The sequence below is a fragment of the Myripristis murdjan genome, chromosome 12, assembly GCF_902150065.1.
Source record: "Myripristis murdjan chromosome 12, fMyrMur1.1, whole genome shotgun sequence".
Classification (NCBI taxonomy): domain Eukaryota; kingdom Metazoa; phylum Chordata; class Actinopteri; order Holocentriformes; family Holocentridae; genus Myripristis; species Myripristis murdjan.
This window is the reverse complement of record NC_043991.1, coordinates 27,985,151-28,000,953: the sequence shown is the minus strand read 5'-3', so window position 1 is coordinate 28,000,953 and position 15,803 is coordinate 27,985,151. Positions and strand designations below refer to the sequence as shown.

Genomic DNA, 15,803 nt, shown 5'->3' with positions numbered 1-15,803 from the left:
CCACATCTATGGCCTGTAAGGTAAGAAATAGGCTACAGTGCTCCTGTAATACATTTCAGAACGATATGAAATAAATATCATAGTAAAAGGTAAAGTCCTGTTGAGATCGGGCTGGGAATAATATTGTGAAACACTGTTATTAGTCATTGACAAGATGTGTTTATAGGAGGCTACCAAGTCCCCATAGGATAGGATAGGATTTTTCGGTTGCTTGACTGTAGCCTATAAAGTAGATTACCAAATTACGCAGAGGCTACATTTATAAAGCCGGACTAAGACAGGGGTGCTACTGACCTATTAATCCTCAGTTCGAGGAAAGGGACTGGAAGTACAGGTTAGATTTTCGTCGGCGGTTTCAAAATACTGCACAGCTGAGATGCCGTACCTTCCCTTTAAAGAGGCGCACGCATTCGGCTGTGTGGAGCAGCGGCTGCAGGTTTACCAGGAGATACCCGGGTTATACCCGTGCCAGGATGTGTTTACCCTGCTCCGATGAGCTGATGAAGAAATACATTTTGCACTAAATGGGATGCGATTGATCTGGCAGCTGGACGGGATGTCTGAATTTAATCCGGGGCTATAACGGAGCCAGCCTGACCCAATCTGACTTAAATCTAAAATTGGTCCATTTCACAAGGACGCTTGTTTGTTTTTTTCAGGCTAAAGACAGGTAATAATTTGGGTGAGCAAAGTGGATTACGAAACATAGGCTGCTTTATGTGCTGCGCTGTGGAAACGCGATTTCACTGTGAGCGACGCTGCAGTGAAGAAAGACCGGTTCATACAGGCTGATGAAAATATCATGGCATATGCTGCGCTTGATGAATAGACGCAGGTTTGGGCTATTTGCAGCGCATGGTGCGGCTTGTCACAAGGATGTGATCCGACTGGGATACGGCTCCCTGATTTGCAAATCTTGCTCGGCCGCATCCTAACACGGAGTCGCTCATGATGCCCCGGGCTTTGCGGAGACTTGTCCATTTGGTGCTGTTCTGCCCTCTGTCCAAGGGCCTGCAGGTATGGACACAAAGATGTTGGAAGTCTCTTGGTGTTTCGTTTTTTAAAGCTCAGATTTGCAGCGTTTCAATTACTACTAGGCAGAGATAACTACCAGGATGAATTATGAGGGCACATTAATCCAGCCTATCTAAATCACCAAATGTAGTAGCAATAGGCCTGTGTGTAATTTTTCTTTAAAAGACAGATGGTGCGACACCAGATTGCACCAAAAGAGTCTGTCTGAAATTATAACATGTTGGCCAACATAGCCTGTGCTACATCTATACATATTTTGGTTGCATTATCCACTAATTTATGTGGTTGTTTGTGAGGAGTCAAGTGACAAACAGTTCACAGTGTTCTCAAGCTGAGAAGCTGATATGATTTCTCAAGACCACAGTCTTGAGAAATCATATCTCAGCTTGTCACATCCTCCTGATCTCAATCTTTGTCTCTTTAAAGACATTCATCTCTATTTTTCTCCCACATCCAAGAGTCGTCTCCCTGCCATAAAGGTAAAGTACTTGCTCCTGGCATGGCTGGGCATCCTGGTCACCAGCTGGGTCATCTACATGCAGTACGCCTCTTACTCTGAACTCTGCCGAGGACATGTCTGCCACATGGTGATTGTAAGTATATTTCCACTTCTCCATTGTGAAAATAGATAATGTAACCTCATCAGCCATTATGTGAATGATGTGGCTTAACAGACAGTAGCCATATCAGAATGCTACAGAAGAGCCAGGAGGCAAAGAGTTTGGTTATGCCTGTGCATAGGCACACAGCGATGCTCCAGTGTGTTATGTGGAACATTACAGATTTAGATGGTCGGTTAGTTGGGACGGCAGTGAAATCATGATCAACTTTAAGTTTCCCAGAACTTGCAGGTTTCTGATGCATCAGTGGAGACACAAGTACAGACACAGCCACAATAAGTCATAAACAGCCTCCCTTTCTGCTGATCATCAGAATAATCAGTTTGTAAATGCATCACTGCACAGCTGTTACAAGGATCACCATTCTGTAACACAGGCATGGTAGAGACAATTCAAATCTGTGATATGTAAATTTTGGTGTGTAGCAGATGTTGGAGGAACAAGAACTTCTCCTGTAATATTGTCTTGTTGGTGGCACTATGGATACAATCTAAAATGATCTGATGCGTTATGGTCTCCATCCGAAACACATGGGCCTGTGTGAAGTTTGATTGTTATAGTATTAAGTGTTTTGAAATTTTGCAAGAGCTGTAAGCTACAAAGTTTGCATATTCTGGCAACAAAATTACATGGACTCTGAGCAATCTATACAGGAGGACGGAAAATAAGGTTTTGCAGAAACTTTTGCACAAACAAAATGGTGTAAAACCATCAAGCATCACGGCAGACATGAAATTCAATTTGTGTAATGGATTTCTCTTGGGCAGCAGAAGGTGGACAAAAACAAACAAAAGGGTTGCGGGACCCTGAGGTGCTTGGACTCTTAAATAAAATGTGCAAGTTGCAAAACAATGGGACAAGATGGCAGTACAACTGGACAAGAGGACTCTCTTGAGGAGGAAGATGAGGAGGAGGAACAGCTGGGAGCTGCTTGTATTGGACTCTGTCTCTATACATCATCACTGACACTGGCCGTGGGTTCAGCCCATAGAATAACTCCTTTCCTGCTGTGCCCAGCTGTTTCCAGGCCCTTTAGCTGCTGAGAACAGGCTTAGCTGCTTCAAGAGATACTGAGGCCCACAAAGGTGATTAACAGAATCAGAGTAATTAATGCATGAGCTAATCAGAGTAATTAATGCCTCATTAAGGATCAATGATGTAACCCGATTACAGTAAACAGTCAGATCTGCGGCATTGTGTGTGTGTGTGTGTGTGTGTGTGTGTGTGTGTGTGTGTGAGTGTGTCTCTTGTAGTCATTGTTAGACCACATGCTGTTTTACAAAGAATAAAACAATAATAAATAAAAGATTATTTGATACACTATAAAAATAACAGCAATGGAGACAAAGTAAAAATAGGGTTACAAAAAAATAAAAACACTACAATAGGAAAAAACAAATTATATTTCAGCATGCATCTGAGAATAACTTTTAATAAGTTATTGCAACAAAAAAAGGCAGCTTAGATCCTTTGATAGGGTGTACCAAAGCTGAGGAAGTGACGGGCGCAGAGAGAGACTGGTCAGGATTGTTTTTTTTTTTTTTTTTTTTGCTTGTTTGTTTTTTGGGTGTAGACTTTGCAATGGCAAGGAGGATCAGTGCCTCAGGCTACACCTTGGCTTGGAAGGGGTTAAAGGATGTGAACTGTAGCTAGGAAACCTGGCAGCCATGCTGGCAGGTAGAAATCTGAACAGAAATCTGCACAATGTGGAGCCGCGCTGCAACGGAAGAGCAGGACATTACAGTAATCCAGAGACGACTGTAAAAAAAAAAAAAAAAAAAAAAAATCGGAATGTTTTTGACCTTCAGGACGAGAAATACTATCTCATGTTTTCATGTTTGGTTAAAGCATGCCTGTAGTGACTTCTTTGTTTATTGCTCACGGATAAAGATGAAAATTCTTAGATATAGGCTTATGGAGTTAAAGGAGCATAAGAGAGTAGAAAGTTTATTCCAAATTAAGATGAAAGAAACGTGTTTGGCATTACTCTGACAGCCATGTAATATGCCAGCTGGATCTTAATTTAGGATTGTAACAATTAAATGAGAGACGGAGATTAATTTCATGAATGTAGCAGTGAAGAGAAATGTTGTTGAGCCAGAAATAACAGCAATGACAAACAACAACTACGAGGTAGCGTATAGTAGTCATGTAAAGGGTTAATATGCAATGGATACAGTTTAGGTTCAAAAAATGAGCGTTAGCCAGGCACACTAGCTATAATTTTTTGAGGCTAAAAATTTTCTGAACAGCATGATTATTTACATAAAAGGCTATGAGTTTATGAATGGTTTACAACTAGGTTAGAATGTTACTCATTTATTACCAATTATAAACACTGGGTAAGACAGTTTTCATACATCGATGCAGGCTCACTATTTGGCAAAATCAAGTGAAGTAAATGAAGTAAATCTGAGCTTTGACATAATAGATGTGGTGCAGCAGTAACTTGATCTAGTCAAATAGTGAGCCTGCATCGATGTATGAAAACTGTTTTAGCTTGTTTATAATTTTTTTTTAAGTGAATAACCTAATTATAAACCATTCATATACCATTTATAAGTGTAGTCTTATTGTAAAGTGGTACCTGGCTATAATAGGTAAAAGCAGCACTATCACTAAACAACCACCTTAACTACATATTTTTTAACTAGGATGGCATTTCTAATTTTAATGCTCTGATATTGACTAAAACCGAGCTGAGGTTATTCAAAAATGTTGTTTATTTCTTCCAACCGCAGGAATGCCACTAATATTGACTTTGATTTGATTTTACATTGATTTGGATGAAGTAATAGATAAATAGGTCTGCAGATGCAACAATAATATGCAATACAGATGAGCAGAGATGATAAAACAATTTTAATGGTAATAAAAAAAGACAGGAAATTAAAAGCAGGTCGTTTGATGATGTGACAGTGCACAGTATGCTTCCTGCACTCCCCTGGGCGATACAAGGAATAATGAGGCACTGTGGTCAGATGGCCACGAATATGGTCATGACCACCAACTCAATGCCAAAATACATAAAGCAAATAAAGAATCTGTTATGAGACTGTTAAAACAAACCAAAGAAAAACATCATGCCAGCAGTGGTCAGTTTCATGCACACTGGCTCTTGTAAAGAATGCGTGCCACCTCCCCGCTGCTGTTCTGCAAACAATCTCAGCTGAGTCCGGGTAAGCACTGACTGACAATGGAGGCTGAGATAAACACAGATCTCGAAATACTTGATGCGATCTAAATTTAGGATTCAGCCTTGAAAGAGGACAAGAGGCCCGAAGGATCTTCCTGGCGATTTCCTGTTGCTAATGTCGTGCATTTCCCGTTTCCCTTTTCAGTGTGATCATTACAGAAGGGGCATAATATCAGGGTCGTCCTGCAAGGCATTGTGTGATCAGAGGACTCTGAAACTGCAGCGCTGCATGTCCACCTCCTCTACGCAGCAGGTAAAATAAGCACATGCACGTGCATAAATGATGCAATGTACATCTGGCCAGTGTTAGGATATGTTTACCTCTCAGGCGCATTTCTCCCATATAGCTTCAGACAGCACAGAAAACAACTCGGGACTGTAAATAAAAAGCTGACAACTGCGTTTTGCAAAGTTGCATCAGCATGGTATTATCGGGCTATAAACATTTACATTTTGAAAGACGTTCACCAGAAGCTCACCATGTTCATATTACCTCTTAAAGCTTGAATGTGCCAGCCAATTATTCGTAAGATGAATATATTTATGCACAGTGACTTTCAGGTTTCACATTTTTTTAAACATGAGTGGGAGTGAATTGGGATAAGCTAGCCTTGAATTCTGAGCTACCAGAGCATATTCTGTACACATTCATATTCTACATACATATTCTGTCTGATATTTGTGACAGATATGATCACTACCGTTGATAAGAAGTCAAAAGAGCGCCATCATGGACCTTTAACCTGTGCCAAACTAACCTGCTGTCGCCTGCTGTACTCTCACTGTGTAGTGGACTCAAAGAGTAGCTATGGAGATGGGGGATGGGAGGAAAACTACAGTGATGTATCATCAGGTTTGGGATGGATGACACACTGTGCCAGAGAGAGAATTGAGTTTTTTTATATGTTTTTTTCTGGAGCATGTTTTGACAATGGCCTTGAATAACACTGTGGTAAAGAAGAACACTTTTCTTCTTATTATTGCCATTGCATTTAAAAAAAAAAAAAAAAAAAAAACATTTAATGTGGCACCATCTTCATGGCTAGATTTCAGTAGGGCAAGACTACGGTAGGGCACATTGATTAGAGTTTGCCCTCAGGGAGCCTATCTGGCTTATAACATTTTTTTCTACTTTTAAGTTAATTTTATGAATCATTATTTTTAGGTGCATGTACACATATTTTTTTCAGTCAGTAAAGCTGAGGACTATTATTATGTTGTAAAATGCAATTGCAGATGTCATGAAACTACTCAGTCATTATTTTCCTGGAAGAAAGTAAAATTTATTTACAGGCCTATGTCTGTATGATGCCTGCCAAACATTTTGGAAATATAACTCAGAATGTAGAAACTGATAACTGATGGAGACAGTGTTTGGCCTAGAAAGAAAAATGTCTTCTATGAATCTACTAGCAAATAACATCGGCACTCTGTGTGTGTTTGTGAAATAGTTTGTGCTTCTCTTGGTAGATCTAGACCTCAGTCCCCACATTCCTCCCAGCAGACAGATACAGGCATGCAAAAATACTCTCGCTCTCACATCTCACAAAGCTGCTTTTGCTTGCAGGTGTACAGTGGGCTATGGAAGGAGAGGCCGGTGGTGATCAAATGTGGGATAGAGGAGCCTGTGAAGATGGACGGGGCTCCAGACTCTGTACTGCGACAGGAGATGAGCCTTTTTGACAAACCCACCCGTGGAACCTCTATGGATGAGTTTAGAGAGATGCTGCACAGCTTCCTCAAGGTCAGCTCTCTCCTTACAAAGTCAGAATGATATCAAACGCAAAGAGTTCAAAATCTCAGTTAAATGACCTGCAACGCATTATGAGACGCAGGCATTGGGGAAAAATGATGTAAAAAAATATTCTCTTAAATTTGTGCAAATGTTGGAATCGTATTGCTGATATATTTAATTGAAAGTGTTTCTTGTATAAATTATATTGTATTGTACCTTTTAGTATACTGTATATGTACAGGACATGCATTTTTATTCTGAATATGCTTTGACCCAGCATTTTGATGCATGTCAGCCATTTTACTAGTGTGAATGACCTCCACTCTGAGGGAGCATGGAGCACTTATGTTCAGTTGTACATTCAGCTGAGAGAACAAAGGCATGGCAGCGTGACCTTACTAACTGTGTGTCCTGTCTTATCCCTGGAGACTTAAGCAGCGATGCATTTGCAGAATTGTTTTAAGGTGGTTTCAAGGGAAGTGAAAGTAAAAGTAGGAACCAAAGAGTTGAAACCTGATGCCAAATACATGTTCTAACTCAAGGACCTTTAACAGCTTCCACTGTCTGCATTACAGCTCTGAACATTGAAAAGAGAAAAAAAAAACCAAACAGATTACTATACCCCAAGCTGACTTTCTATGGGTGCCTTAAAGATTTTTTTTCATGCCACACTCTGTAGCGCTGTATTGTTTACATTTGAACTGGAAGATTTCACATTCACACCACATGGATTTCTTGTGGTAGTCATATTTCACAGTAGGCCTCATTTATCAGCATTTATTTAAGACTAAAATGTTGAATATAGAAATGCTGGGCCAAAACGTATGGAATAATGATTTAGAGAGGTGACAGATTAAAGGGGAAATTAACATAAAGTATCTCAGTAAGCTGTTTGGCCATTGAAAGGCACATGGACAAGCTTCAGTGCCCCATGGCAGGTACTCTACAGGTCTCTGTAAATCGACTGGTGGGATGGAGCAACATTCTTCCAAAAGATATTCCGTCATTTGGTGTTTTGATGATGGTGGTGGAGAGTGCTACCTAACATATCGGTGCAAAATCTTCCATAGGTGTTCAACTGGGCTGAGATCTGGTGACTCTGAAGGCCATAGCATAAGACTTACATTATTGTCATCCCCATTAAACCATTCAGTGAGCACTCATGCTCTGTGGATGAGGGCACTGTCATCCTGGAAGAGCCCACTTCCATCAGGAGAGAAGTGTTTCATCACAGGATAAAGGTGATCTCTCAGAATAACTGCACTGATCTGCAGTGACCTTTCCCTCGAAGCGGACTAGTGGACCCAGACTGTGCCAGAAAAATGCCCCCGCAGCATAACACAGCCCCAGCAGACCCCCTCACTGCAGGGGTTCAGGCATTCAGGCCTGTAACGCTCTCTTGGTGGATGCCACACATGCACTCGCTTCACTATGGTGAAGGATGACTCATCTGACCACATCATGTTTTCTCACATCACTGTAGATCAGTGCCTAAGGCTTTTTGTTTTAGTTATTTACAGATAAGACTGCATAAAATCCAGATAATTTAAAAAAATAAATAAATAAAAGAGGTAAACAAGCCAAAGGGTTATGCAATGGACCTCCCCCACATGTATGCACTGCAACCCAACTCTAATCCCTCTGTATGTACAGTATCTTTTAGGAGAATGGTGCTCCATCCCTCCAGTAGACTTGTAGAATCCATACCAAAGTGCACTGAAGCTGTTCTGATGGCTCGTGGCAGCCCAGCACCTTATTACAACACTTATGTTGGCTTTTCCTTTCATTTCTGTGAATGGAAAATATTTTAAATCCAGTTTTTGTATTTACTAAACTGACTACATAATAACCTGACTGTATCAAACTTCTTCCTACAGTCTAACCTCGGGGAGCAGCCATCTTTGAGCACCCTGGTTGACAGGGTCATTACACTAGCTGATGTCAACCAGGATGGGAAAGTGTCTCTAGCAGAGGCCAAGTCCGTCTGGGCTCTGCTGCAGATCAATGAGTTCCTTCTGATGGTGGCCCTGCAGGAGAAGGAGCATACCCCCAAGCTGCTGGGCTTCTGTGGAGACTTATACGTGACAGAGCGCGTGGGCCATAGCTCTCTCTACAGGATAGAGGTTCCCAGCTATCTGCAGGCTCTGGTCCCTGAGGCCTTGAGCTCCAGCCTGAACCACTGGTTGGCACCGGCCTGGCCACGCAGGGCACGCATCACCATTGGCCTGCTGGAGTTTGTGGAGGAGGTCTTCCATGGGTCTTATGGAAGTTTCCTCATGTGCGATGCCAGTCCCCGCCACGTAGGCTACAATGCAAAATATGACTGCAAGATGGCCAACCTGCGCAGTGTGGCATCAGAGGCAGTTGTGCGAGGATTCCTGAGGGGCCGGCGCTGTGAGACTAATGCAGACTGCACATATGGCCGGGACTGTACAGCCACCTGTGACAGACTTGTGAAGCAGTGCAACACTGAGGTGGTACAGCCCAACCTCGCCAAGGTATGCGTGCTGCTGCAGGATTTTCTGCTTTTCGGAGCGCCTTCAGACCTTCGTGGGGACCTAGAGAAGCAGCTGCGCACCTGTGTGACACTCAGTGGCCTGGCAAGCCAAATGGAGGTGCACCACTCTCTGGTCCTCAACAACCTGAAGACACTACTGTGGAAGAAAATCTCTAACACACAGTATTCTTGAAAACAGGTTGAAATCCAACCATTATCCAACCTGTACTTCCACACGACTGATGGGTGAATTATTCTATGAAATACTGTATGAACTGGGGTTTTCAAGGTTTTAGTAATTGGTGTATACATATTGTATTTTAACTTTAAACTGACTGTGAATAACAGGATACTGTGAAATAGTGAATATATGAAAAAGCAGATAAATCAGACCGGTTCTTTGGGAACCTCACATAAACCATGTTCAGTTGTGTTACAAAATGCTTTATTTTGGGAAGCACATTGATCAATGTAGATATAATATTCTCAGGGTCTTGCCTGTGATTTTATTTAACAAATCCTATAAAGAAACAGTTAGTTTTTCAAAATGACAGACAACAAATACACTGGATAATTCTGAGGGCACATATACTCCTTTGCAGCATAATCAAGTCCCAGCTGAATTAGAAATGACAAACTGTTACATGGGAGGTGTGTGATTGTGAATTTGAATATTGTGTATTTGTTTACTATGTATAAATATAAGCCACATTTCAGGCAAAGATCAGGCACAAATAAAAAAAACTATGTAGTGACTTGACACTGATCTAACAACCAATTTGAACTGAGTGAAACTGTAAAGGACAATTACAGAAGGTATATACACTGATCTGGGCAGCTTATGTCAGTACTCATTATCTCTTTAAGTTTCAGTGTCTTCAAAAGTGAGGATGATGAAATGAGAATGATACATCCAGTATGAAGTCACTTTAAAATTTAAAGTGACTTCACTTGATTTAAAGTTTAAATCATGTGACAGGTTGAAAACTGGGAAAGTCGCTATTTTCAGGAAGTATCAGGTAAGTAATGGATAAAGTAACTTTTAAGTGCTGATTTTTGGTGACTTATGAGGTGATGAAAAGATTTTAAATATATATATATACATATACATGACATTGTCCATTTCCTGTGTGTGTTCCTAAGACTGAAAACTGGCTCACATTTCATTTCTTTCCTAAGTTTGTTTGAACCCTGTAAAGTTCCAATCTAAAATGGATAATGGGAAATGATGCTATTGCAATGTGGTGTGTGTCGTTTAATACCTTTAAGCATCTTACCCTTAATGCTACCAAAACAAGTGCTCACCACCTGCTAATTAGGAACATACTGCATATTGCATGCCACTTTCATTTCAAACATCTTTTACTACCATACAGACTGTAATAGTGAGGAAAACATCTGATTGATTAGACAAAGTGTTGCCTGTATAACATGAGGAGTTATCATAAGAGGGTATTACTATCATAACTGCACAGACATGATTACGTGCATGCAAATTGTCTATTCTTTTAGCAACTGAAATATTATTATCATCACCATTAGTTATTTATTGTATATTGGTTGAGCCATCAAATTGTTGTCATCTTCAGCCTTACTCATTCTGATTTCTATTGTTATTGTTTCCCCAGTCATACTGATCACTCCTATGACTGAACCAATGCTCCACCCTCATACTCATATGTGGTTAAACACAGAAAGACAGACAGACAGACACACACACACACACACACACACACACGTCAGTTAGAAAACTTTAGCCAGCAGTGTTAGAAAACACATTAAAAAGGAACTCTGGTTTTGCTTGGACATGGATTTGAACTCTGTTCTCTCACAGCGAAGTCCGTGTGTTTGGCCCAACCACCATCTGACCTTCCTCTTTTCACAGATTGTGCCACTCGCTTTATACTATGTCACGATACTGCTCTTTCATACAAACGAGTATTTTTCACGCATCAGCAACACACAATGTCACACTGACACACTTTCCTCTGGACCGGCGGCTCTTTTACCCGCTTTGTCGCAATGCTGGGTTGAGCTATTAGGGGAAACGTTACAATTTAACTGTCTGGCCTAAACCAAACTCTCAGAAGATCGCTTATAGAAAGGTTTTTTTTTTTTTTTTTTTTTTTTTTTTTTGTAATGTTGGAAATGCGGGGGATATCTTACTCAGCCCCGGCTCCCGTTGGATTACTTTCTCTGAGCTTCAGCTTAAAAGTGTGGTGAAACTGCACTTTCAGCTACAAGGTAAGCTTTGAATAAACTTTCAATAACAGTAAATGACTTCTAGTAGCCCAAAGGTTGTCAGTGTTATGTAACCATTTTGTTGAAAATCAGAATCACCTGGGACACAAAAGTATTTCTGCATCTGTTAATGGAGCACCTTGGGACCCATAAATGGAGACCATGAGGACCACGAGGGAGGAGTCAGGCAGAAAGTGGCTGGGGTCTTTCATTATGGAGATGGCTTTTATTATTGTCAGTTGTGAAAGGCTAACAGGGATCTGACATATACACTGATTATTATTACGGTTTCAAGACAATGAATGTCTTAATATGTCTTCTATCAAAGAAAACATGAAGATGTCTCAAACACAAACTGTGTCATGACTTCATGGGTGAGTGATGGTTAGGTATCCTCTGTCTGCAAAGACAAATAAAAACAGTTTAGATATTTACACATTACTTTTCGTTAAAATGAACAGTTGTACTTTTCAATAAAGAGATCCGATCAAGAAGTATCTTGTTGGGTCTTAATGCTGACAAAGCCCTTTCAGCGCCGTTCACCTGATGACACAGGACCAACACAGTGTTGTGAGAGCAGAGAGAAAAACTGAACATAGGGTCTGCCAGCTTCAACTTATCATTACATTACCAGAACATTATAAGAACATGTGTCTAATTCATCACAAGTGAACACCAGGCTTCTAAAAAGTTAATGATAAGCAAAAATGGTTACGTGAGCAATGCAAAATAACCAAATTATGCATCATCTCTGATTCTGTCTGGCCCGGTTCCGTACCCAAAGCCCACTAAACAAGGGAACTTGAGCCATCGTGAGCCAGTCACTATTTGCCCACTTTGTGCACAACAGAGGCATTGCAGCCTGAGTTACGTCTCAAGGGGCAATGTTAACCCAGAGGACCCCTTCCAAATTTTATTTTCTCTTGTCAGGGAATTTTCCCACAAAGTCAATGTTAAATTAGACCAGTCACCATTTCCTGAAATGGCCATCATCTCTTGCAGAGGTCAGCACTGAGGTCAAGACAAACCCATCAAGCTCCTCATTGTGGATCTACCTGCATGCATAAGAACAATATATCAAAAACTAGATTTAAAAAAACTTACACATCAAAAATTGTAGTGTAATAAAGGAACATTGCATGAACTGTAATTTTACACACCAAAAGTCGTGGTCTCCATTAGTCCATTAACATGAGGGATCCATAAGGCGGCGCTGCAGGCCACACCTACAAAGAGAATTTACCTACAACATTCTCAAGCAGGGCAGTTTAATGTAGTGCTTAAAGGTCAAACTTGGTGCCCTAAACACGGCAACATGTTCTGTTTTGATTGGGTTTGACTTAAATGAGTTGGCTTCTTAGATACTACTATTAACCAGTGGCAAATAAGTTCAGCTGGGAATCTTGTAAAAACCGTGTGAATGCTTAGGAACTGGCTTCACAAATGTCTTTTACAACACATCTCAAGAAATGACATGAGATGAAATTTTAGGAAGTTCTTACAAAGGCTCTTAAACACAATTAATCAACTTTAACCTTACTGCCACTGCAGCTAGCAGAGACAGAAAAAAAATCACTTCCATTCATTAAAATAAGTAATGTCAGTGTCAGTATAAAAGCTGTCCATCTGCAGTCTGGCGGATTTTCCGACTTAGCTGCAATCCAAAGTGCTTCCATCTAGAAAAAACAAATGGGGAAAAATCTGTTTAGGGCAATTGAAACTTATGGCTCACCAAATAATTAAGTATATGACAAGATTTGTTGAGAAGACTGTTATTTGGCTACAGCCTGTCCGTTTAACAGCAATATATATATATTTTTTACCCTATTTTCTACAGACATATGCCTACCTCAATCTATGCCAAATAAAGCTTTACAATAAATTAAGATTTTAAATTATAATAGGCCTTAATAGGCCTTTTTCAAACCAGTGATTTGACAGCTGGTAACAAGTGTTTCTACTGATATTAATTAAGGTTCTGTTCTGTCATTGATGTCACAGGCAACACCTGTGTTTGCCCTGCTATTTACAGTCAAAATGGCTGCTGAGAAAACGCACTACTGTCAAACACTTTTCAAACTGAAAAAGAGAATTTGGTTCTCACTGTGGAGATTTTCAGACAGGTGAAGGGTTGTCTGAAAATTCAGGGGAAAAAAATCAAACGATTTTTTTTTTTCATTTCAAGAATACCTTTATTTGTAAATCTTTTCCTGCTAAGAAACAAAGAAAATGAGGGACATTGTATCTGGGGTCAGGCTGTATTATAATATGGGCCTTCTGTTGAATAACCAACGCCAAACCATGACCAACGCCAAACCATTATGAAAGCTGTGCCAGTTGTGTGTGCGTTTTTTTTTTTTTTTTTTTTTGGCCGCGGGAAGTGGGGGTGCTGGGGGTGCTGCAGAGTGGCGAGAGGGAGATTTAAAAAAAAAAAAAAAAAAATGTATTAAAATCTTTTGCAAAATTTATAAATTCCTTATGAATATTTTGGGAAATTATTTTTGACACATGTAGACTATTATGTGTATTTTAGATTTTAGGCCCTGGCTACATCATATTTTTTAAAATTCTGAAAATACTGTGATCGCGTTGAACTGATATGCCACTAAACACACCCACTCCAGCATGGATTTAATCCTGCAGAAATAAATTACATGCGCATTCAGGACCTGCGTGCTTTTGGCATTACAGTGAACGTAGATTGGTTATATGACCAGAAAATATGACAGGTTTGAAGGAAAAACAGCTGTGTTTTCCTAATTATTTAATTCAAACTTTGGAGTGATAGTTTATGTGAGGTGGTACCTTATAATAACAACAGTCTGCTCCTCCGATCACTTTAGCCAATGCATTGCATTAACGAGGTAATTGCGGCCACTAACTGTGATCGGGATTTGGAGCAGTTCATTTGTACATACATGTTCAGCAGGCTGGGTTCACAACAAGCCCTGTCTGACTGGTCGCTCAACACTTCAATAAAAACGACATAGGACACAGAGACACTTCACAAAGTTATGGCGCCACATGAGCCGTGTCTTCGGATAAACTCGTATATTAAGCTAGCTGCCTGTTGCCTCTCACATGACAAGCTGCCTTCGTAAAAACACAGGCAAAAGACATTTACAAAGAAAGCGTTGAAGACATTAGTCCACTGCGGATGGTGGATTACAGCTTGCAACTATACGGCAAACCGGAGATTAAGTGGCTTTCGGAGTTCCGATAAAACAGTACTGCGTTACATTTATTATGTGCGAAGATGAAACGCAGAATTACTTTATGTGTTGTATAACTATGATAATCTTAAGCAATGCGACACAAACTGGCTCACTAAAATTTGTTTACAACTTACATTGCTAAGAAATCCAGTCCGCCGTCAGACTGTCTTTGGGCAACTGTGGTAGGACAACCTACGGATACCGAGAGGGACCAATGTGGGCGCTACAGTGAGCGAGCCACATACATTAAACATGTCACGACAGCCAGCCGTTCCGTTCCGCTGTATGGGTGGCATGGTTCAAACATAGCATTTGCTTCTTTGTGTCTTTGTCAGACGTGATCACGGTTAAGTGACTCCTGTGATGCCCTAAATGTCAAGTTTAATTGCCTGTTGTAGTGTCTGCAATGCATGATACTACCAGTATATCAACTGTACATTTCCTTCACATATTAAGTGTTGCAGTCACTAATTATTGTTTTATTATCTTATGAGCTACTTACTAATGTGGCTTGAAAGATTTCTATCTAAAGTAGATTTTCGGTAAGCTTCTTCAAGTACAGTTTCTCAGGTGCTTTATTGGCATGATGCAGACTTTATACTTCCACATTATTCTGCCCTTGTTGTCTCTGACCAAATCCCCCTTTACATGCCATTTTTAGCTGCCATATTGAGCAAGAATTATCTAAGATGCTAATATTAAACAGCAGCCAATGGCTCTTGTATATAGTTGGGTGATTTCATAAAATGTCATTCTTGTATATTCACATGATATTTGACCAGGAAACATCTTGGCAGAGGCTGCTATGTTGATGCTTAACCCTATAAAGCCATTTGTATCATATATGATACATGTTATCAATTCACACCTTCCGTTTTCAGTTTAATCAATACTTGACCAAAATACTGTTGTATACCTTTGAACACTTCCCCTGTTCACCCTGGACCATACCATTGGCACTTAAAGTACATATCATATATCATACACCAGAAAGGTTGTGTAATAACATATTTTTTTAATTTTTTTTTTTTACATTTTGTTATAAGACTAAATAAAGGGTTAAATTTTAAAAAATTGGAATTTTCCGCCAATTCTTTCATAGTTCAGGCTTTATAGGGTTAAAAGAGAAAAGAAATTAGTTGAGTCATGGCTGGATTGTAGGCCTAACTGAAGGAGAAGTGCTGAATCATAGGGCTTAGTTTTTTAAATTTTCACCAAACATCTTAGACCTGAAACAGTGCTAAAATATATGAAGCCACAAAAT

General features: G+C 40.1%; 1 protein-coding gene and 1 long non-coding RNA gene across 2 annotated transcripts; one reads left to right on the top strand and one right to left on the bottom strand.

Annotated features, from left to right (window-relative positions):
- Positions 1–431: 431 nt before the first annotated feature.
- Positions 432–9,827, top strand: dipk1b (divergent protein kinase domain 1B). The gene is made up of 5 exons (XM_030066048.1): positions 432–1,017; positions 1,494–1,628; positions 4,997–5,104; positions 6,419–6,595; positions 8,464–9,827. The coding sequence occupies exons 1-5, from the start codon at positions 949–951 to the stop codon at positions 9,274–9,276; spliced, it is 1,302 nt and encodes a 433-aa protein (XP_029921908.1). The 5' UTR covers positions 432–948; the 3' UTR covers positions 9,277–9,827.
- Positions 9,828–11,527: 1,700 nt separating this feature from the next.
- Positions 11,528–15,352, bottom strand: LOC115369438 (uncharacterized). Its single transcript, XR_003929164.1, has 4 exons — positions 14,674–15,352; positions 12,485–13,000; positions 12,296–12,379; positions 11,528–11,724 (listed from the first exon to the last, which is right to left on the bottom strand). It is a non-coding gene; the product is annotated as an uncharacterized LOC115369438 (long non-coding RNA).
- Between the last annotated feature and the right edge of the window lie 451 nt (positions 15,353–15,803).